Here is a 23,478-nt window from a genome sequence, read left to right as displayed (position 1 = left end):
GTTGCGCAGCGCCACCTTGTGTACAGGAGTATTTCTGTTTTACATTAAGCGCCATCTAATGTCAGGGAATGAAATTGCATGTTCACTCCACTCATCGTCAGCGAAAATCGCCTGGGTGTGAACACAAAAAACGTGGCGAAAAACGCTGGCCTGGCGAATATTCGTCCCGGTGTGTACGGGCCTTTAGGGACTCAAAAATACATTGCTTGTAAAACGTGAATAGTTCAAATCCACCACGGAACGTTTGTTCACAATGGGAGGGACGCCGGGATTAGTTAACTTTGTAGGAACGCGCATGGTAATTTTTAAGTGACAGAAATACCATAATAGCAAAACTGGACGTTTTTAAAGGTACGTTTATCTATAAATACTCGCTTAATTTAAGAAGCACAAACACTGTTAAATTATTTGACTTATTAGAGATTTTCTTATCCATTTTTGAGGGTGCTGAACCCAGACTTGGGCATTGAAAAAACCGTGAGGACGTAACAGCACCACGACCGGTTATTCGACCGCCCCTTTGCTGGGCCTGAAAGCTGTTCACGCTAATGACGTCACTTGTAGAGTTGTCATGGCGTCTTTGGGACAGAAGCTACCGCTACAATTTAGCTAAAAACTGTCGACAGCCTGTATATCGAAATGGAGAAAAATGCGAGCCTGCATCGAGACACCGACGGAAGCTCTTTGTGTGCCACTATTGCGGAACAAATGGGTGACGTTACAACAGTAGGTGGAGTGAAAGGAACAGCCGACAAATACAAGAACAGCGAGGCTCCTCTCAGTACTTTGGTTGACGTGAGTTGTGGTATCAGCACCACACATGTTGGTGCGCTAAGCGCTGTTTCCAATTCTGGGAAAGCCGACGTGCCAGAAATGACCGATGTCCTTCCCATGCAGCAGCAGGACCAGAGGAAAGCCAGCAGTGCGCCTGCGAGCGGAGCGTGCTCGGGGTCTGTGGGTCTGATCAGCAATGGGATGATGGGGTTCGAGTCTGTGCTGCTGGCAGAGGACAACCAGGGAGGTGCCTCAAAGTTGGAAAGCGACAAAACAATCGAAGAGGACTGCAATTCACCAGCGGAGCCTTCAAGTTGTGGAGAAAGCGAACCAACCAAAGTTGCCAAACCCACTCAGCTGTGTCCGGACAACAATGCAACCACGGCGGGCGTGAAGTTGGGGGTGTCTGGCGATCACACCTTATCAGAAGCATTGCCTGGTGGGAGTGACCCTGAACACAGCCTCGCCGGAGAGTCTCGAAGCATAGAATCGCTCGAGTCCTTCTCCAACCTGAACTCGTGCCCCAGCTCCGACCTAAACAGCGAGGGGCTGGAGGAGCGGGGGCTCGCGTTGGCCCTGCAGAACGATTACGGAGCTGATGGGATAAAGACTTCCTGTGGAAAGGACCGAGCGGCGGGCCAGTCCATATATCACATTAAATGGATCAAGTGGCGGGAGGAGAACACGCCGGTCATCACGCAGAACGAGAATGGCCCCTGTCCGTTACTGGCAATCATGAACGTCCTGATGCTTGCAGGGAAGGTACAATCTATCATCCCTAAACTAAAACCACCACTGTGGTCTTATTATCATAACTCTGTTGTTATGACTGGATTTAACATTAAATATGAGCAGCCATCAATTTATTTCACAGTTTAGTAGGTGTAATGATTCAGTTTAACAACAATTCGATTCATTTCATGATTTGGGGTTGACAATACGAATCTATTGGTTCATTTTGAATGATCCGATTCACTGACCTAGAATTAGTCCAGGACAGCTGACTGTAGCCAAAACTTCAGCCAGTGTGACTCCGAGATAAATACATGGTACTGAACAGTGCAGGCAAAGTTTTCCAGAGTCCTGGTATTTCTTGTGAGATAATCAAGTGTAAATTAAACATGTGTACAAACATTAGACAAATCTGTTCACATTTTAGTTTCATAAAGTTCATCCCATGGTTGTTGTCCACATCAAAATAATACAAACAAAACATTATTAGAACATCTTACCACACTGTAGGGTCATGTCTTTGCTAGTGCCATCACATGTGTGTAGTCCGCTGTGATGACGCTTGGTCGTTTTTCACGTTATAGTAAAATAAACCTGCCATGCCTCAATCCAATATCGATATTTATGATTTTTTTAAACTATTTATAATGGTATAGTTTGATTCGATTAACAACTTGCCTCAGACAGATTGATCTGGTTGGATCGTAGGAATTAATAATAAAATTAGTGTCGATTAATCGTCACACCATTATAATGTAGGCTTCAGGTAGATGTTTTTTCAATATATTACATAAATATGGCTAGTCGAAAGGTTGTGTACAGTTATTGTGTGAGGCAGCGGTGCATACTGTGTTGAATAAATGTGTACCATTCAACCTCAATGGATGTTCATGCATTTCTCGCAGGTGAAGATGCCTCCCATGATGGAAATCATCACTGCAGAACAGCTAATGGAGTATCTTGGTGAGTCTTTGCATCTCCATCTCAAGAAGGCCTTTCTAGTTCTCTAAATGAGTGTACTATCTCACCTAAAGTGGAGTTTCTCGTGGTTGGCACACGTGCCACAAAACCCTTTCCCACGAAACATGAATCATTTAACTCCTTTTTGTATGGCAGGCTGCTTGTACTAAACATGAATTCAAAGCGTGGCGTTTGAGTTCCTATTTGTGTTCATGGTTGCCCATAAAAACCACTGCAGTGAAGTTTTAACATCCTGGTGAACTTTGTGTTTATGTCATTTCCAGTGAGCAGCTTCCAGAGTCAACAGGGGAATCCCCCATGAGCTAGTCTTCTGCTGCTGCAAAGGAAATAGGAGATATCTCTTCTCTATGTTTGTGTCCTGCCCCTCGTAACTAAAATTACCCTTCAGGATCAAAACATAGTGCCTTACTAGCGGCAGTTCCTCATCCTTTTAGCTCTTTGACAGCCCTTGTAGTAAAGGTGTACCTTAATTGCTAGAACTATAATATAACTTTTTGTTAGATCTTGCACTATTTGTCTTTGATGTATATTTCTTGATGAATCAAGTTTGAAACTCTGCCGAGTGCGTTCTAGTATTTCTATTTATGAGATGCACAAGCTAGTGGTAGCTCACAAAACATTTGCTGCATTGTTCTGCAAACATCTTTACAGCTTGTGTTCAGTTGAACTTCGTGTTAGAACCAATTTTCATAGGAGATGTTCAAATAAAATGTTTTTTGTTAAATATACTCTATCATTTTTTTTACATTTTTGTTAAAAACAGAAAAAGCAGGGTGGTGGTGGTGGTGGAATAAAATCGAAAAACCGAATTTGGAATGAAAAAAATCAAAGATTTTATTTTTTGGCCATATCGTCCAGCTCTAAATTACAGTAATTGTTTACTTTTTAAATTCATTACCCCCAACACTGGATTTAGAGGATGCTGATAGGTGCTGAAGTGGGTGGTGGTCATCAGTGGGCATCTCGGCGGTTTGCAGCGTAGGATCAGAGAGATGCTTAGATCAAGGGAGGGCCTGGTCGCAGATTGCAGAGACTGTGCGGTTAAGGGGAAGGAAAATGGGAAGTGAACTGTAGTAATGCGGCTCTTTCCTCATCTTGTTGACAACACAATGCTTTTAACGCACCAAGTAGCATCCACTCACACATGTATGGATCCCTTACACTCCTTGTTTTTGTCATAGTTTAGCTGTGATTTATAACAATGAGTTCTGAAAGAGTAAACCGGGAAAGTCCAGGATGAAACTATCACATTTCAAATTTATTGACAGCCACTCTTGCTGATTAGTCAAAATCTGACCAGTGGGGGTATTCCTTTTTTTGTGGAGACTCTGTGGTGAAACCATTCAGTTGACCCTGGCTGGCAATAGACCTAAAAGTGCTTGGCAGTAACATTTTTATCTGGGGTAAAAGCCTGCAAGAGGAACAGTCTGTCGGACAATGTAAACCGCCTGTAAAATAACCTTCCCTGTGTGTTAACTTACCACACCACAGAGTTACTATCATGTTCAGTCCATGAGTCTAAATTGGATTCTCTTTGTCAGTCATGAGACCGTATAGAGCAGTTGTGTCTCATAGTGAAATAGTTGACAACATTTTTTTAAGGTTAATGAAAATCACAAATCTTTATTTTATTAAAAAAATAATAATTTAAGTCTTTTTAATGTAGCTGTTTAATGTGAGACACACGTGACAGAATTCTCCTGTGTTTTCACATACCAGTGACTGGAGGTCGATGTTGTTCCTCTGAGTAAATGTCTGGAAAAAGCGCACGTTGACAGTGGAGCGCAATGCTCCCGCCTCTTCCTGCTAAATTAATCACCCTCTGGTGATTTTTTTTTTCTGTAAGTCTTATAAAGCAAATGTGTGTGCAAGACTTGTAGTCGTGGAAATAATAGTACGTTTGTCTTTGCAAAGCTTTTCATGCTATCGCTGAAGTGAACGTGAGCCGTAAACAGTTTGAGAGCCAAATGGATGAGTGTCAGATTTACTTTGTAAAAACTCACAGTGCTTAGTTGTGCCCGTGGTTAGAGAGCAGAGCACTGGATTTTGGCTGAAACACAGCAGAATGCAGACATCCGCAAGGCCGTCTGCTGTAGCCAATCAAAGCTCTCAGATGACACCACAGTGGACCGAGATCTACAGCACTGGCACAGGCTTTTCTTGATAGACGATCAATGCAAAATGCACCAGTAAGCAGTAGAAACATCTGAGAGCAGGTTACAGATTCTTTGAAAAGCTTATACTGTGGGGTGAGCTTATTTCATTGCTAATCCGTGTTTTCTTGGCGTGACTCAACATCTCTGTTTTTCTGCTCTGCAGGTGACTACATTCTGGAGACCAAACCTAAAGAGATATCAGAGGCCCAGAGGCTAAACTATGAGCAGGTAAGGCCTGCTGCATTCATTTTTAAACGGACATGTGTTTTTGCTTCTGCGTGTGTGTTTGCGCACTGCTGACTGCTAGTGGTTGATGGAGCGGAAAGCTTTTGGGACGAGTTCGCTCCTTTTTCTATTTAACTGTCTAAAGTCACAGTTGTGGAAGTTTACAGGCAGCTCTCACTCTGTCCTGTTCTGTGATCCGTTTTTGTTAATATTTGTATCCACTGTGTGTTCTTCTGAAACCTCCCAGTGTAGCTGCAAGCTCACACTAATGCTGGTTTGCAGATTTGCTTCAATGTAGCAGAGGTCAGCAGATCTTCATCATCTTAGCTTTTCTATCCTATTCCCTAAAGTTGCTTAAAGCAAGCCTTGGAGGACTGAGGGAACAACGAGAGGTCAGAAGTGTCAGATTATGTTGTTTCACATGGCAGCAAATTCTTAGAGACGCATGCATGGCTGGGTTCATCTCGGGGCTATTACTGAGGCGGTGAGTGTGTGGCTTACCATGAAAGGCACTTGGAGATGGAGCTTCATCTCCTTCTTAACATCCCCGCCGCCTGATGATGTTGTGGGAGGGGCCCTGCCTCTTCTCCTCTTGCACGGCAGCTACACCATCACATCTGTGAATGATCTGAAGCCTCATTTACTCTTCAGCGAGGAAGGCTCAAAAATGTGTTTCTACCCTAAAAGAAGTGTGCTGTAACAGGCTTCCTAAGCTGAAGCTTGGTATTTACCCTCATAAATAAATCAGTGGTGTCCTTAGAATGCATGGTTAGAGTTAAGGAGTGGTAACAGTGAGCACTGCCCTGTTATTATGAAGATCCAGTCTTAGACATTATTTTACATGTGGGCGGCGTCATGCCGCTATGCCGTCTGTTTTGGTTGGCTTACACCACATATGGAGATCACAGTGGGCAGGCATATGAGATACTAGAATATTTATCTCAAAGAAATGGTATTTTCCCCTTTAATTTGTAGGGAAAAAGCATTTTTTGTGGCTCAGTTATTTCTTTCTATTCGTAAAGAATTACAGGACATCAGACATGTTTTCCTTTTTTTTTTTAATAAATAATTTCAACTTGGTAAAACGTCACCTATCATAAAGCATAAAAATAGCAGCTGCTTTAAGCTTTTGTCACAGATTCACCCTGCAGAGACGGTGAAGAGGGAGGATCGTTTTGATCTTTTGTTTTTAGTGGATCCAGCTCGAGAGGATGATATATATCCATAATGACTAAAAAAAAGTTAGTTATTTTTCCTTTAGACCCATCTTGTTGAAGTTTGTGGCTTTTTGCTAAAATTACATTTTTCAATCTTTTTTAGCCGAGATACACTTTTTTTTCCAACAAAAATATTTACCACCAATCCAAAAAAAAAAAAACAATTTAGTAGTCTGTAGTAACACTATACAGTTGTTTTAAAAGTGTCTTAACTAAGCTTCAAAAATACGCAAAGAAAAACAGTATTTAATGATCCTTTATATTTCGGTGTGAAACCCAGGCCTGTTTGAATGAAAACAGAGCTGATATCCAGGGAATGATGACTGTTTTTTAGACCAATTAGATGAAGTTGAATAATTTCTCACAGTCCACCTGACCATCTCTTATACTGCTGAATAAAGCTGCACTAAATAATTCTTTTCTTAGCTGCTCAGATGCTGTTTTTTGAAGTACTGAGAGATCTAAAGTACAGTGTTTTAAAAACTCACTTCTTCCATAAAACTCTATTTTTTGTTAATCTATTAACACTGCTGGATTTTAATATTTGCTTTTAGAGGTATCTGGATGACTTGGAAGACAGTACTTACTCAGTTTCTATGATTTTTCAGTTGTCACTTGATTTAAAAACTTAAAATTTTCAAAACATTCAATAATTCAGCATAATTGAGCAGTGCTTTTTATATAACTGGTTCCTATGAGGTGCATAAGTGACTGAATCTGGGAACAGACTGCACAGCTTGAAATGGGGTTGAGGAGCATTAGACACGTTCAACTGAATCAAAACATCTGACATAACCGTAGAGCCAAAGCGGTTATCAAGGTCCAGTTATGACCACCACTGTGGAATCTCAGCCTTTCAAAGTAAAATCTTTTTTGGCTAGGTGAGAAGATAAGATTCTCCTGAATCAAACTCTTGGTTTCTTTTTGAAAAGTCATGTTGCACAGGCCCAGGTTTAGCCAGCCCCACTATAGGGTGCAGGTAGAATATCAGAGGGACAAGTCTGTGTGCTGAGAATTTGGGGTGTGATGTCCTTCCAAGCCCCTAAAATGCTTAGAAAACCATACTATCAATATATCAGTTCATCTATCCATATATCAGTCTTCTCCTTTCATCTATTTGATATGCCTTAAAAGCTTTTATGTTGAATGCTTTCTGACACTAGCCTCTGCATTCACCGGGCTTGGGACAGGCACAAGCAAGACACTGGTTTGTGTGTTTTTTTATGTCTATTTTTCCATTTGTCAGTCTGATCATCCTTATGTTTTTTTTTGTATTTTATTTTTTATATTATTGGGGGGGGGGGGGGGGTTGTTTGGGGGATTTTGCCGGTTGTTTTGTCGTTTTATTTCTTAGTTAGTTGCAGATTTCTGTGGGCCATCACGATTGTAAGAAACCTGTAACATGCTGTGGTTGAAAAGCTCTGGCAAACATTCCTGTAATGTAAAGTTCTAGTAAGACTTGTGTGGTTGCTTCATGTGAAGTTTCTGTGTGATGTTAAGAAAAGAAACTCCACAAGTCTCCCAACGTATCATGATCTGCCAGCAACCAGTTTATTGCAGCTTTTCTGCATACTGATACACTTGGAACAGAACGAAAGAAAGAAAGCGAGCAGCAGAAAGTCTAGACGCTCAAACTGAGCACTCAAAGTGAAAACGCTGGAAGGCCTCCAGCAGAGTTCTGTGCTAATGCTACAATGCAGAGATGCATGCAGTTCCAGGCAAGATGAAGAAGAGAGATGCAGTCATAGTTTGATTTCTGAGCACTCATCTGCTGTTGGGATCCTTAATCCTACAGTGAAGACGTGCACATCCTAATCCACGCACCTTGATGAACGAGTCGCAGGTTTTTAACCTTGAAAGCTCAGCACACCAATTACAGGGTCAGGACTGCTCACGGGGTTTGAAAATAAAGATCACCACTTCAGTCATTCAAGAAAAAAATCTTTCTAGAAGCAATGATTGTTTTAACCACTGGAGTCAGAATGAACAATAAATCACAGGAAACCCTGAAGAAGTCCCACATCTACCAGTTTTGGAGAGTTCAAATATCAGTGGACTTGGCTCTCTGGGTTTAGCTGGGAGCCATTCTTAATGACAGAATGAAATTCTAGCAGAGGTTGAGAGGCATCCGGCAAAGCAGCCTCTGTGGTTCAATGCATGGACCGCACTGCTTCTTTCACTGGTTTCTGAGGTGTGGGAGGTGCACGTGATTAAAAAAAAAAAAAAAAAAGGTGCATTCAAAGGCAGGTTTGCTATCAGATCGTCTCGTAATTATATATCCATTCATTCATTTATTTTTGTTCCTTTCATGAAAACTGTTGAATGCCAAATCTGTTTACGGGATTTTTGTACAACTGAAAATTTTCATGATTGAAAAGGAGCAGAAGTGAAGAATACAATTCTTATTATTATCTGCCCCCTTTTAAACATTGCATAATTTCTACATTTCTCACACCATCACCTGTGCTCAGATTTCACCATGTACAGTCCAAATGAACACATATTTAGTAAATAAATTCCATTCCTTAGCACTTATATTCCAAACATTCCATTCAACAGTCAAGTTTGTACAGTCTAATTGTTTTGTTTTATACATCCGTTTAAATTGAAATATATTTTGACTACCTTGTAACTAATTCTCCTGTGAATTCCACATTTTTACCCCTCTATAGACACACTCTTTTGCTTTAGTGTTGTTCCAGCAAACTGTTGTTTGAAATTAAATCTTCTATGATTTTCATCTCCTGTAGTAAAAATAAAAGGCTTTTGTTAGTCTTCTGGTAAATATCTGTTTCTAGCTTTAAACATAACTAATAAGATCTGCAATTCAATTACATTTTTAAGTTTTAATAAATCTGACTTAATGAAAAGTTCATTTGTATGATGTCTAAATGTAGCTTTGTGAAAAATTTGAATTGCTCTCTTTTGTAATAAAATTAAGGGCATTATATTAGTTTCATATGTATTTCCCAACACTTCAATATAATATGTAAAGTAAGGTAAAACCAATATGACATGTGCATAATATGACATGGTAAAATATTTTTGGATTTGTTCAAAACAAAAAGGCTCTTGGCTACCGGTACTTTATTTTTCACATAAAATATGAGATTTCCATGTTAATTTGTTATCCAACATAACCTCTTAAATTTTTAATTCAGACACTTGTTTTATATTTATGTTGTTAATGGATAAAGTCACTTGTTTTTTTTCTTTATGACCAAATACCATAATCTTTGTTTTTGTTTGATTCAAAGATAATTTATTGTAATCAAACCACATTTTAAGTTTTATCATTTCCTTTTCAATACTATAAGATAAGGTTTTCAGATTAACCCCTGAACAGAAAAAGTTAGTGTCATCTGCAAATAAAGCAAATTGTAACAACTTAGAAATATCATGAATATCATTTATGTATATAATAGAGTTTAGGTACTGTAATTGAGCCTTGTGGAAGTCCACAAATAATATTCATGTGATCAGACTTATTACCTCCAAACTGCGCATATTGTTGTCTGTTTTGTAAATAACTGCTGAGCCAGTTTAGGGCGATTCCTCTAACCCCGTATATATAAAATTTAGAAATCAAGATAGAATTATCTATGGGGTATATAATTAATGTACAGGATTTTATAAATAGAATAAAAAACTTTTTTCTGCCTGTATATACTGTACTTGTTTTAAAGCTCCAACTTGTATATCATAATGTGAAAAAAAACGATGTAAAATTTCTAAATTATCTTTTAATTTAGAAAAAAGGCAAAGAGAACGTTGATATTTCTCATTGGACTTCAGGTTCTATCTGTTTGAATGCTGGATGTAAGTTACACACTTTTCCAATAGTATATTTTCCACAGTACCATACATGCAGGTCATGGATCTAAATTTTAGGATTTAAAAGGCCGGTTTTTAAATTGAAAGAAATTAATTTTTCCAGTTGCGACATACTTTTGTACGACGGAGTATTAGGGCCACCAAAAAAAAAAAAATTAGAGCCACCAAAAAAAAAAAAGTAAAATTACGAGATTTTATCTCGTAAATTTAGGAGATAAAAACTCGTAAATTTAGGAGATAAAAACTCGTAAATTTAGGGGAAAAAAAGTCGTATTTTTACTCCGTCGTACTTTTGGGATCAATTTGCTTTTATATTCAGGATGTTCTCAAGGTCTTCAGCAGATTAAGATCTGATACTGTCATAATACAGTAATGTCCTAATGGATTGTTCCTATTTCAACGGCCCAGATTGCTGTAATGCGCATAAATTGAAGTTTAGCATTATTTTCCTGGTTTAAGAGACAACTTCACTGGAAAAAGAAATGACTTCCGGTGGCACCATATTGTAACGTCCCAGCTGGTACGTCACTTGCAGAGGGGGAGTTAGAGCTAAGCTACCAACTATCTGGCTGAGTGGAGACCTGTCTATGCCCCATACACCGCACAACCCCAAACAGTCTCAGAGAGGGTAGACAGATGAGCAGATTACTCTGATTACCTTTGGCATCAAAGCTCATATATTAGAGTACACACACAAACGGCGTACAACATGAGTGTCACTTCCCTCAACAGCTTTCTCACTCGGTCCATGACTGACTGCAGCTGCAGCTTCTGCTGTACAGGGTGGGCTGTCTGGTGTGTGCTGAGACTTGAGTACGCTGGTTCCTACGCCCTGCTTTGTGAGTCTTTTTGCTGTAGGTTTGGTTGAACCAGAGTGGCACAATCTGTGGAGGTGAGCCCTCGACATCTCGATTTGTGCCCCCCATCGGCTTAGTAAATCCAGCCCCAGGATGCAGCCCTCCTGGATGTCAGCCAGCCAATATTCATGCTCACATTTCTGGTTTCCAGCCACCACCATAACACTCTTTCTCCCAGCTAGCCGGGTTTGCTCACCCGTTATTGTCAAAAGTTCTGTCTCAGTAGGGGCCCAGCCAGCATAGTCAGACACTGTCCCCCTGTATAGCAGGCTAATAGTTGCTCCAGTGTCAACCATTGCCCTACAGTGATAATCCCCAACACTGCACTCCACAAACAGTCCCTGTGATGTCTCACAGGGTCCCACCACTGGACAGAGGAGTGTCTGTTGACAGGATGAGGGTTCCCGTACAGCCTCGCCCCGCTTTTGTTTCCCGCCCAACTGCTCATGCCTCTGGATGCTGGGGCCAAATAGTCCCTGGCTAAGTGCCCCCGGTCCCTGCAGCGGTGGCAACGCAACTCCCGGGGTGCACGTCGCCTTGGGGGAGCAGGTTCTGCTCGACTAGCTGCTAGTTACAAGACTGGTTCTCCACCATGATCCACACTAGCTGCTGGAACCAGAGCACGGTGTAGTAGAAGTCTGCTAGCTGCACCACCTGGCTGAAGTAACTCATCTGCAGTCATCTGGCGCAGATGTTCTGGAGCAAGTTCTGTGAGGAAAGCATGGAGGCTTAGTTGCTCCACTGCTGCAGGTCGAAAGAGCTGCGTATCGGCTTTGAAGGTCCCTAGGCGTTCATGATTTCCACGGCACAGAGACTCCAGCTGCTCTCGGTTACATTTTGCTAAAACCCGCTCTCCAAAGCGTCGCTCCAATGCTGCTGTTAAAATCCGACAGGTCTCATTGCTCCCCAGAAGAGAGGTCCAGCAGTACTTGAAGTGCCAAAGCTAGGTGGGTAACAGTCTCTCCAGGGCTCCAACCCCCATAGGCGTCCGCCAGGTTGACCTGAGCCAGCTATGGTTCCACTGGTGTTATGTCATCATATTGAGGAAGTTTGATAAGTGTGCGTGCTATCATCACTGGCTGTTGAACAGACTGCTGTGGACGGGTCATCACCGGCATTGTGACCAGACTTGCTGGGACTGGCTGCAGATGAAGGCGTGTACTCGTGCCCTGATGGAGATGGTTGGCCTTTGCTCTCATTTGTCCCAAGTTGTCTCCAGGCATTCGGACTTGTTTGCCGTCTCTCGCTCCATGGTGTAACAACACCGTCTTTGATATCCCACTTCTGACACCGATGTAACAACCCAGATGGTACATAATTTGCAGAGGGCTAAGCCCACTGATACCCACTGATGTAGAGCTGAGCTACCAACTATCTGGCTGAGTTGGAGAGATGTTGGGGCCCCATACACTGCACAGTCCCTAACAGTCTCAAAGAGGGTGTGATAGTCAGATAAGATAAGTACTCAATCTCCTTTCTAGCATCAGAGCCCATTCTCTTAAGCACATATGCGACATGATGGTCACTTCCCTCAACAGCTTTCTCACTCATGGTGCAGGATTTCACATTTCCCAGGAGTCTTAGTGGCCCCAGGTCACCACACTATGTTGCTCTAAAAGCTGGTGCTTTAAGCACTACAATTTTTGATTTGATTAACTGCCAATTAGTAAGATGCTGGATTTAAAACCTTATGTTTATACCAGATGGATATACATGTCCTCCGTTTTTAAGTGTTTCTTTATTAAAAGACAGTTTATGTTTTCCCTTAAAAGCATTTATTCTCTGTAAATGCTCCAAGTAAACGGACATTTACAAATGTCCTTTAGGTGTTGCTTTTTACAGGGTAATTTTTTTTCTTCTAAATTTCTTTGATCCCATTAATTTTGAATTAAACAAAGTGTGTTGTATCTGTCTGCAGGTAAAACAGCAAAAAGGTTCCTCTCAACCTCTTTTTTTCAGCTTTTTTTTTTGCCTTTGTTGCATTTGTTGTGTTGGTACAGTGTTTGCATTTTCATGGTTTTCCTTTCCTTCACAGTGTCAGAGTTCTGCTAATCCACAGCAGCTGTTGTGAGTTTGTTTTGCTACAGGGATTTGTCAGGAGGGAGTGTTATATGAAAATGTCAGTGCATGCCTTCCTCTCTAATTTGGATGTAAAGCTTTTTTCTTTAAAGGGTAAAGTTGTAAAGTTGAACTTTTCAACTGCTGCAAGTAAACAGTGAAACTAGTTGACTGAGTTATCCATAGAGGTGAATAGAGTTTGAGTTCTTTGCCACTTTAAACACAGAATTATTCTCTCAATCACAGAAAATATAGCGTTTTCTGTTTAATTTTGTACCCCGAACATACACTTCAGCATAGTTAGACCTGCTCAAATGAGCAGTTATACAGGTGAAAGGTAGAGTGTGTGCAGCCATGTTTTCCAGATTGTTCCTCCTAAAGCTGACTTGTATGTGCATTGTTTTTCTTTTCTCCAAGAACATGAGTGATGCCATGGCAGTGCTACATAAGCTGCAGACGGGTCTGGATGTTAACGTGAAGTTCACGGGCGTGCGGGTCTTTGAGTACACCCCCGAATGCATCGTCTTTGATCTGCTTGACATCCCTCTTTATCACGGCTGGCTTGTTGACCCTCAGGTGAGATGGCTGTGATTTCTTCCCTGTGAAACACAACTTTATGTTCACTGCCAAATATGCTCAAATATTGTAAAAAAATGTAAATATGCAGATTTTCTTCTTCTTTTAAAAAGAAAAAAGGACACAAAGTGTGTTCCAAGTGTTTTTTAAAGACCCACTCTGATCATTTCTTCATCTATTGTCAGAGTATCCCCAGTGGTCTTTCAATTATGGTTATGCTGTTTTAGGCAAAACCCAAAAAACCTGTGTCGCTCTCTAGGACATAGCTTCTGCAGAGCGCCAGCAGTTCCTCTGCGTCACAATTACAAACTTTTTCCAACAGATTTTTTTTTGTATGCTCCTGATTCACAACTATTTCAATAAAGAAATACTCAGAAATGCAATTGGAAGCTTAATTTTCTTCATACATGTCTCAAGTCATCAGAAAAATGTTAAAACATGAAACATTTAAACATGTTAAAACACGAAACATTTAAACACGTTAAAACACGAAACATTTAAACATGTTAAAACACAATTTTCCTCAAAGTGGATCTTTAAGTCTCTAATGAAAAGTCCAGTTCCACTGTGCCCTAATGAAAGTTTAAGTGAGGGTTTTATGATCACAGTGGACCCAATAGGAACTGGGTTATGCCACCAGAACCAGTGATAAGCCAATAGCATGCATTTACTGAATGTGGACTGACACAAATGGTGCCAACTCCGCTTTTGTCAGACTTTAACAGAGACGTTTGATGTCAGATGTCAAATAATAAACATTCACAAGTCTGATACCTCAGGTTCATGGCCTTCCGAGGGCTAGTTTCAAGTAAACTTCTGTCAAGTGGGACAGTTCAAGTCACAGTTTATGTCGCACATTCAAAATCAAAGAAGTAAAACAACATTGTGAGTCTCAGGAAGAAAGTTGGTTATTAGTCAGGCATGAAATGATGATTCTATAGATAAACTAAAACACAATGTGCCAAAATGGTAGAACAATAGCTGGTATTAACTCTCTATTAAGTCGTTGTACTAATGTACAATGACTTACCGTAATACTAATGTTTTTGTGAACTATATGAATGCATTTGGCAAGAATTTATAAAAGTATTTATTGAAAATAGATTTGTTAGATTTATTTTTTAAGATACTATTGGAAATATGCTTCTTTAAGGACATTCAGTTTCAGGAAAAAGCTCTCAACCGCAGGAGTTAGTGAAGAATGTGAGCATAGCAGGCTCAAACTGGTTGTTATCCAGTCTTCCTTCATCAGTTTGCTCGCCATTAGAGTCTAATGTTACACCAAGCATCCCTAAAATAAAAACCAGTATGTTTGGATTCCTCATGGGTCACAATGACCAATTTTACTTAAAAAAAAAAAAAGTTTATATACTTTATATTTTTTTAGCACTGACAGATTAATGTCAGATCAATTAGGGGGAATCAGGGACACGTCTCAGCTACAGTTGCTGGATGTCCCAAAGCTTGTAGAAGTAAGCAAGTTTGACTTGTGGGGTTTTTTCCTGCTTCAAGCTTGTAAAAATCCATATTAGCCTAAAATAAATCAGTCACCCAAACATTAGGCAATTGTTCTTTCTCACAGTGCTTTATCTTCTGTTTGCAGATGCAGGACATTGTAAAAGCGGTGGGCAACTGCAGCTACAACCAGCTGGTGGAGAAGATAATATCCTGCAAACAGTCGGACAACAGTGAACTGGCAGGAGAGGGTGAGAGCTTAAATTTCAGGGCATCTAAAATAAGCAAGGTATAACTGAATGACATGTTCTTGTAGCATTTTTGTCAGGATTGAGAACATGTATAAAGAAAATTAAAACTGCTTTTCTGAGTATTTCTTTATTCAGAAAACTTTTTGATCATTTAGTGTTTTTCATGTCTAAACTTCTGGTTAGGCCAAATTTATTGAAAGGTCAATTTTTAGTTCTAAGAAAACTAATCTTCTCAGAGCTTGGTAAAGGATCTGCCAGGTATTTAGAAAAAGAAAACTTTATTTCACCTTCTTGGCATCAGAAGTTACAAAATACTAAAGAATAAACCATTTATTATTATAATTTTATACTTTTATGATCTCTGCTTCACACAAAGTCAGAAGACGCACCTTAAGATTTTGAAGACATATCACTCATTTCCAAATGTTTTTATTGTGGCAAAAAAAAATGTCAGATTGGTATTTTCTTTTTCTTTTTTCTTTAGGTATCGTGGCTGAGCAGTTTCTGAGCAGCACAGCCACTCAGCTGACGTACCACGGCTTGTGTGAGCTCACATCCACTGTCCAGGAGGGAGAGCTCTGTGTCTTTTTCAGGAATAACCACTTCAGCACTATGATCAAACACAAGGTACCCACCAAACACGTGGATAATCTATTCACAGAAACAAGGATCACTACCTCAGGAGCTTGTCAGATTAGTTCCAACCCTCATATGAGTTTGTCACAGTGATCTAAAAGGATTTGGGGTATAAACACTTGTCCAACCAGTTTGGGATGAGGATCGGGAAGATCCTTCATCTTTTGAAAGAAGTTATGTACAATTATTATTTTTTAGCAGATTTGGGGTCTTTCATAAAGTTAGATGTGTTATAACTGCTCCCAGTTTTCAACTTGTTTTTTTTTTTAAAGACTTTCAAAGACTTTTTCTGTAAAATAAAAATAAAAAATCAAACCATCAAAACCTGTGACTCACCTTTGTCAGTAGAAGTTTTCATGTTGAATATCACATCCTTGATGAGACTAAAACACGACAGATTGTATTCATGTGCAATAAAAAAGGACATTTCATTTTTTTTCAGGGCCAGCTGTACCTTCTGGTTACAGACCAGGGATTCCTGACAGAGGAGAAGGTTGTTTGGGAGAGTCTGCACAATGTTGATGGAGATGGAAACTTCTGTGATTCGGAGTTCCGGTTACGGCCTCCCTCCGATCCAGAGACTGTATACCACGGCCAGCAGGATCAGATAGATCAGGTCTGAGCACTGTACAGACAAGACTAGCAGAACCAGAAATATTATCCTGAGAGTTTCCAATAAAACATTGGCCTTTTAAGGAAGTCTGTACTCCATAAAAATAATTTCTAAACCCCTAATGTAATAAGTTCTAAAGAAATGTTTCTGGGTTGCAGCCTAAACTTCATGGAGCACATCCACATGATACACAGGTTTTTTTGACTCAGTTGCTAAAAAACAGTCCAGTTAAGAACTGCAAATTGAAATCCAATGAAGTCAACTTTGTCAAATGAGCTTTGAACACCTCAATCTCATTGCCATTCGTGATGTTTTCAGGACTATCTGATGGCGCTGTCGCTACAGCAGGAGCAGCAAAGCCAGGACCTGCAGTGGGAGCAGCTTCCTGAAGCCATCAGTGACCTCGACCTGGCAAAAAAGCTACAAGAAGAGGAGGACCGGCGAGCCTCGCAGTTCTATCAGGAGCAGGAACAGGAGCAGGCTGCAGCTGCTGGACATGCACAGGTAGCAAGGATGGGACAGATGGTTTTTTTGTTGTTTTGTTTTTGAAGCAAAGCTTAGATCGTTGAAGAACAGATTTTGCAATCCTATAGAACAAAGGTGAAAATCTAATTTATGTTCTCCAGAAGCAACTGGGCTTGTAAATGACCAAAGCCAGACTTTATTAAGTTTGGAACAGCGATGTTGCTATGAGGAACAGGCACAGGTGTAATTACGTTGGAGAGTTTGGGAGGGGTCAAGTACCTCTGCGCTTGACAAAGGCCCCCCATGTTAGGCCCACAGGAGCACCGTTTCGACACCTTTTTTTTTTTTAAATAACATTTAAACTTCAGTTTAAATTAGTAGTGCTTGTTATGATCTCTGAAATGAAGACTAAAGTTTGCTGAAGAGAAAAAAAAAAGCATTGTTGCCAGAACAAGAATGTGTGTGAGATTTGTAAAAAAGAAAAGAAACTGTGAAAACTGAAGCCTCCAACTCTGTGCACGCGGCCGTTCCATTATCCTGTGATAAATCGTGCAATTAATAAAAGAAAAACTTTGTTTAAATGTTTACTAGCAGTTTTTAAAGCAAAGAAAAATGGGTCATTCTGCAAGACAAGAACAAGACAAGATGGGAGAGTGCATCAAAAATAACATAAAACAAGTTTTACTCTGCCAACAATTAAAGGTCACAACAGATTGCAGAGTGCAACCCCAAACAAAATATTGTATGCCATGTGAGATGTGGTCATATTTAAAACTGCATCTAAATCTTGTATTCATTTGAAAATGTCTAATTTTATTTTTCAAGGTACATGTTTTCCTCATTTGTTGACGTGTCATACACATACTTGTGTGTTACGCCTCTTCATCAGATACACGCCTTTAAAAGACTCATAATCCAGACGAATCTCTGTAGAGGAGACCAGATTAAGAGTCAGGATTACAGTGCTGAGATCTTGATCCTCAAAAGCAGTGATGGATGAAAAACAAGCAAGTGTAGGGTTGTCAAAACACAAAAGTCCCTGTAAAACAGGCACATCATGACCGTCTGGTTGAAAAAAAAATGGGACTAAACAGCTTCTCAGCACACAGTTCTGATGTGGAAACAACCAACAATTTGCAGCTTGTTTTAACCAAAACCTCCAGTGTGTTAGAGAAAGAATGTGTCCATATTTGAACTTTGACGTTGTCTGTCTTGTTTACACAGCAGGGCCAACAGGAGCCTCTGGAGGGAGGGGCCACGCAGAGAGGAAGTGCGGCAGCAGCTGGAGCAGCAGTCAGTGGGGCAAATGCAGCAGCAGCAGCTGGAAACACATCCAGCCCCGGAAAACAGTCGACGAGCGGGGAGCGAAAAGCCAAGAAGGAGTCAAAAGACAAAGACAAGTGTGTTATTTTGTAACGTACAGCTCGCGCACTTGCGTTTTGTCCTCATCTGTGTGAAAGGAGACAGCAGTCGCTTTCTCCATGGACTGCACACATCTCACAGCTGCTACTCAATCGCAAAAGGAGGTGATTGAGGAGAAAGGTGACTAACAGGATTGGCTTCTTTTCTTCCCTCCCCCTCAAACCACTGGTGCCTGCTGTCCTCTTTCCTCAGTGGGAAACGGGACATCAGAGGAAGGGACACTGCAGAAACAACTACTACCCCTGATCTTTCATAAAATAGGCCAAACTTTGTTACAACTCGCACAGTGCACTATATTTGTGAGTGGGGTCAAATTTCTCTGGGGTGCTGTGTTTTATAGCGCAGGGGGAAGTAGAATTCTTTTTCAACAAAAAAAGGAAGGAAAAAAAATACAATAATTGAAGTTTTCATTGTCGCAGATTATAAGCTCCTGCATTTCCATCAACCTTTTAAGGTTTAGAAAAATCTTGTTTAGTTCTCAGTTCTGCCATGACTCATGTTTATTTATCAGTGACAACACGTAGCTTTATAAAAAAAAATATTTTTAGTTTGGAGAAGGGATTTCTTTCTTAAATTTCCCGTCTGTTGGAAATCAGTGTACACTACATGCTAAGAGTTAATACAAGATAGCTGCCACACACTGTAGCTGTGACCAACTGAGCTAATCACAGCTAGCCCTGTTCAGATTTGCCTTACCGATGTATAGCAGTATTGTATAATGCTCTGTCTGAATGTGAACGCGTGCTAGTTTTCATGTGTGGTGTGATGTATGCCGGATGTGATGGTGTACGTCGTCTCATTTGTTGTGCATTCTAGGTGCAACGCGTTTCAGTTTGGAAATAGCCAAATGCTTTGTGCTTTACAAGTTCAGCTTCACAGACATCTGATGTCTTTTATTTTTGTGGATCCATCTCTCAAATATTCTGTTTCTTTGAGTTTTTTTAAAAACATTTTTTTCTGAAACATAAGCTCTGTGTGTCTGATGGCGCTCACTTTAGTATTAATGATAGTTAAGAAGGCCCTTCTCGTTCTCACAGCCTCTACTAGCTGCTGCTTGCATTTCTGCTTGCTTGAGCTCCTGTCTTCTATAATTTCCTCTGCAAAAGGAAGTTACAGAAAAAATTCTGCAACGAGAGGATCTTGTGGATCTTTGTCGAGAAGTAATAACCTTTATTGTGAAGGTGTCATGAGAGCAGTCGGTCTTAGAAAGCCTCTGAGGAGGCACCATTGAGAAATTGTATCATTTGACTCCACCAAGATCATTGAAATAATAAATAGTAAGTGTTCCATTATTCAAAAAGACTCTATAATCAGAGTTCACTGCCAAGATCTTTTCTTTCTGTTGTCACACATCTTTGTGCTGAGTGGTGGTGATGATGATGGGGTGTCATGGAGTTCATGATTCAGAAAAAAGCCATTGCTTAAGAGCAACTAAAATTCACAAAATGTAGCCATGCATAGTATTATTAGATGTATTAATAAGTTGTGCACTCCAAACCTGCACTGGATTCTATCTCTCTCTTGCATCTTCGTCCTTGCATCTTCATCAAGATATTTCAGATCCCATTGCAAAGCAGAGGACCTTCCACAAACGGAGTTCCTCTAGGCGTTGTCGAGCTTCACCCGAAAAACGGAGTAGCAGAAAGTTAATTTCAGAAGTTGGGAGGCATCACCTTCAAGCTAGCATTTCCCTTCAGCATCCAGCACGGTGTACATATTGACCTCACGCCTTGTGTTTTTGCTTGTGCCATTATCGTACCATGAGGCTGCCTCTGGAGACACTTTCCACACATTCCAGCTGGATGCCTTGACTCATGCTCTCTGTAGATGACGTGCAGTGCTCATAAAGCGGTTTTGCATTATTTTTGATTAGTCAGGCAGCACACAGCACTCTTTAGGAGATATTTCTCATGCATTCAGTGATAAGCGAAGGCCAGGCTTCGTGGATTTGTCGCTTTTCGTTTGTGTTTTCTTTGTACATTCATTTCTGCATGTTTTACATGGCATAGAAGAAACAGGCGTAACAAACGGAGACAATCCATACATTTTTCAACACTAGACTGACTCTCAGGCCTTTTGTAAAGGGACAGATTCTTGTGTCTTTTTCAGATGCTTTTTATTGGCACAGTTTATAGGCCTGCAGTCCTTTTCGTAGTCATACTTTTTGGAAATCTAGATGGATATATGTATAAAAAACAAACTTTTACACTTCGAAAAAACTTAACGCTACATTATTAAAGACCTTATTTTTCACTAAAGATTCAAGGCAAGGCAAGTTTATTTGTATAGCACAATTCGTCCAGAAAATAATTCAAAGTGCTTCACAAAACAGGAAAATGCATTAAAATCCCAATATATAACAGTGCAAAGATTAAAAACATACATAGTTGTAATAAAATTTACTTTAAAAGAAAGGAAAGAGAAAAGAAAATGAAAAAAGGTGTCGATAAGGACCTTTCAGTTATATACACGGCTAAATAGGAATGTTTTGAGTCTAGATTTGAACCTTAACACAGAAGAGGCCTGTCTCACAACCTCAGGGAGACTGTTCCCGCTTTAAGCTGCATAAGTCTGAAACGCTGATTCCCCTTGTTTAGTCCTGACTCTGGGCATCAACAGGAGGCCGGTCCCTGAAGTCTTAAGAGTCCGAGATGGTTCATATGGCACTAATATGTCAGAGATGTACTTAGGTGCAAGGCCATGGGGAGACTTGTAAACAAGCAGAGCTGTTTTAAAGTCTATTCTTTGAGCTACAGGAAGCCAGTGCAGAGACCTGAGCACAGGACTGATGAGATGGGACTTCCTGGTTCTAGTCAGGACTCGAGCAGCAGCGTTCTGGATGTACTGAAGCTGTTTTCCAGCTCGTTTGGGGAGGCAATGAGCAGGCGTTACAGTAATCTAACCTGCTGTAGACAAATGCATGAATAAGTATCTCCAGGTATGGCTTTGAAACTGTTTTTGATTTTGGCAATACTTTTTAGATGGTAAAATGCTGCTGATGTTACCGACTTGATATGGCTGTTAAAGTTCAGGTCAGAGTCCATGATTACCCCCAAGTTTCTGACTTGATTTGAAGCTTTTAGAGACAGAGAGTGAAGGTAACTGCTGATACTTTCTCTTTGTTTCTGTGGACCAAAGACGATGCGATGACTTCAGTCTTGTCTGAGTTAAGCTGGAGAAAGCTGTTTTGTTGGATGCAATGACTGAGTGAATCCACTGGCCCTCATATTCACCTGCTGTCAGTGACGCATAGATCTGAGCATCGTCTGCGTAGTTGTGATATGTTATGACTGCGAATTCACTGACCTGGTGGCAGCATGTAGAGGTTGAACAAAAGGGGTCCCAGGATGATCACAGTTCAAGGCCATGCAGTCTGAGACACAACTCCCAATTTCAATAAAATATTTCCTGTTTTCTAGATAGGACTTGAACCAACTCATTGCCTCTCTTTGATGTGTAGGAGTGATCTTTCTGGGCAGCATTAAGGATTTTGATAATTATATGCACTTTTCAACCTCATAGCAGTTTTTGATACAGCTTCAAGAAAATAAAAGAGCTCTGTATATTGGTGGAGTTTTTTTGTTATTTTTGCCTCATTAAATACACATATATATATATAAAACATTCCAGTACAAGTTTAATAAAGACACTTAAGTTAGTTTGTATATTTTACGTTGTTTGTAGGAGCTTTCAGTAGTGTTGTAGTGACATCATGACCCACTTTTCTTCCTCTTTTTAAATGTATGACTGCATTGGTTCAATGTTCTTTCACTACTTTGGCAGATTTCTCCCATTTTGTTTAAAAATAATTGTTTTTGTTTCAAACACATTTGCTTCTCGCCCGATCCCTGTGACGAAGTGATCAGAAAGCTGTCGTGTTGTTTTTGGTGTCTCAAAGTGGTTTCTTTGTAAAAGTGATGGTCAGGTAGATTCTGTAAAGTCTCTTGATTGAGGTGAGGTGGTTGTTGGAACATGGAGGTCCTGTCATTGGTTCTGCACTGTTACATTGATATGCACTAACGGAGAAAGACACATACCTCATTTTCTACAGGAAGTCCGGAAGCTAAAAGTGCAACAGAAGATTTGGGGGAAAAGTCTCTAATGTGTTGGTTGTAACTGCTTGAAAGATGAAAAAACAATTGTGGTTTATAAAAGAAGGGAAGGCCTATTTAAATGTTTTGCTTTAATTAAATTAATTTGTGTTTCATTTAATTGAACTTGCTGCAATTTAATGAAAGTACACCCTAAAGATAAAAAAAAAAATGTTCAAGGTTCCAACATATGAATGAAACTACATTTTTCTTTAGATTATTTCAAGATAGGAGTGGTAGATTGAAGAGAGGCATAATAACAAAACAAATTTGGTACTTAAATCATAGAAACAAATATATGTAGCGTCTCTTCTTCTAACCCAAGTTATTCCAAAAAAAACTGTTCACATCACAGAGAAACAGTTTTCAGACACATCCAGCCCCAAACAACCAGGAAATAATCTAATCGAACTCCTGGATTTGACTTTGTGAAGTCTGTCAGTGTGGAATTCTGTGCTGAGCACAACTCCAAAAATTGGAAAATCTACTTTACGCCCTCACCGTGTTTATAGTTGACATAAACAAAGGGAACGCGTTTGTGAATATGGAAGGTAAATCCTTTTGTGTCATCATTGTTCATCTATTTACATAAATGACCAAATAATGTATGTAGCCTTTCACATTATAGTCACATTGTATATAGTTAAATATATATATGTATAAAACAAAATGCCTTATAGACGAAGGATATTCAACCTGATTAGAAGTTACCTGGATAATAAAAGACTAAAATAAATGCTTGGGTTTGCTGTCATTGTTGAAATAAAACGTGCAACTTTTTCTTTTACAGTTTCCAGATTTGTTATATCCAAATGTTCACAGACCTGAGTGTAAATATGGACACCGTATGGCAGAGAAGTTTAACAAGGAAAGCACGTTATTGGACGTTCAGCAGGAACACCTTGATTTCTCAACTAAAACCGGTTTTCACTCGTCCTTAGAGCTGCAAAAAACATTGAAATGACTCCCTCCATTGGCAAAAAAAATGTTGACTTGTGGAATTAAAGTAATGATACCTATACTTTTTTTCCATAAAATAAGGTTGTAGAAATATCTGGAGGATAAACAATTAAACCATAATTCCTAAAAATCAAGTGCTTTTTAATTAAAATAATTTAAGCTCTTCAGTCATTTA

General features: G+C 39.9%; 1 protein-coding gene across 3 annotated transcripts; it reads left to right on the top strand.

Moving 5' to 3' along the window:
- The first annotated feature begins 425 nt into the window (after nucleotides 1–425).
- On the top strand, nucleotides 426–23,079 carry mindy2 (MINDY lysine 48 deubiquitinase 2). 3 transcript variants are annotated; one of them, XM_020714243.2, is made up of 10 exons: nucleotides 426–795; nucleotides 901–1,536; nucleotides 2,412–2,469; nucleotides 4,807–4,871; nucleotides 13,252–13,410; nucleotides 15,014–15,116; nucleotides 15,601–15,743; nucleotides 16,195–16,368; nucleotides 16,684–16,869; nucleotides 18,055–23,079. In XM_020714243.2, the coding sequence occupies exons 1-10, from the start codon at nucleotides 640–642 to the stop codon at nucleotides 18,244–18,246; spliced, it is 1,872 nt and encodes a 623-aa protein (XP_020569902.1). In that variant the 5' UTR covers nucleotides 426–639; the 3' UTR covers nucleotides 18,247–23,079. The 3 variants fall into 3 exon arrangements, with proteins under 3 accessions (XP_020569902.1, XP_004067372.1, XP_011489597.1); XM_011491295.3 differs by having other exon boundaries at nucleotides 427–795; nucleotides 898–1,536; XM_004067324.4 differs by having other exon boundaries at nucleotides 426–1,536.
- The last annotated feature ends 399 nt before the right edge of the window (nucleotides 23,080–23,478 follow it).

Source organism: Oryzias latipes, chromosome 3, assembly GCF_002234675.1.
Source record: "Oryzias latipes chromosome 3, ASM223467v1".
Classification (NCBI taxonomy): domain Eukaryota; kingdom Metazoa; phylum Chordata; class Actinopteri; order Beloniformes; family Adrianichthyidae; genus Oryzias; species Oryzias latipes.
Note: the sequence above shows the minus strand (reverse complement) of the source record. Positions and strands in the feature narration are given on the sequence as shown.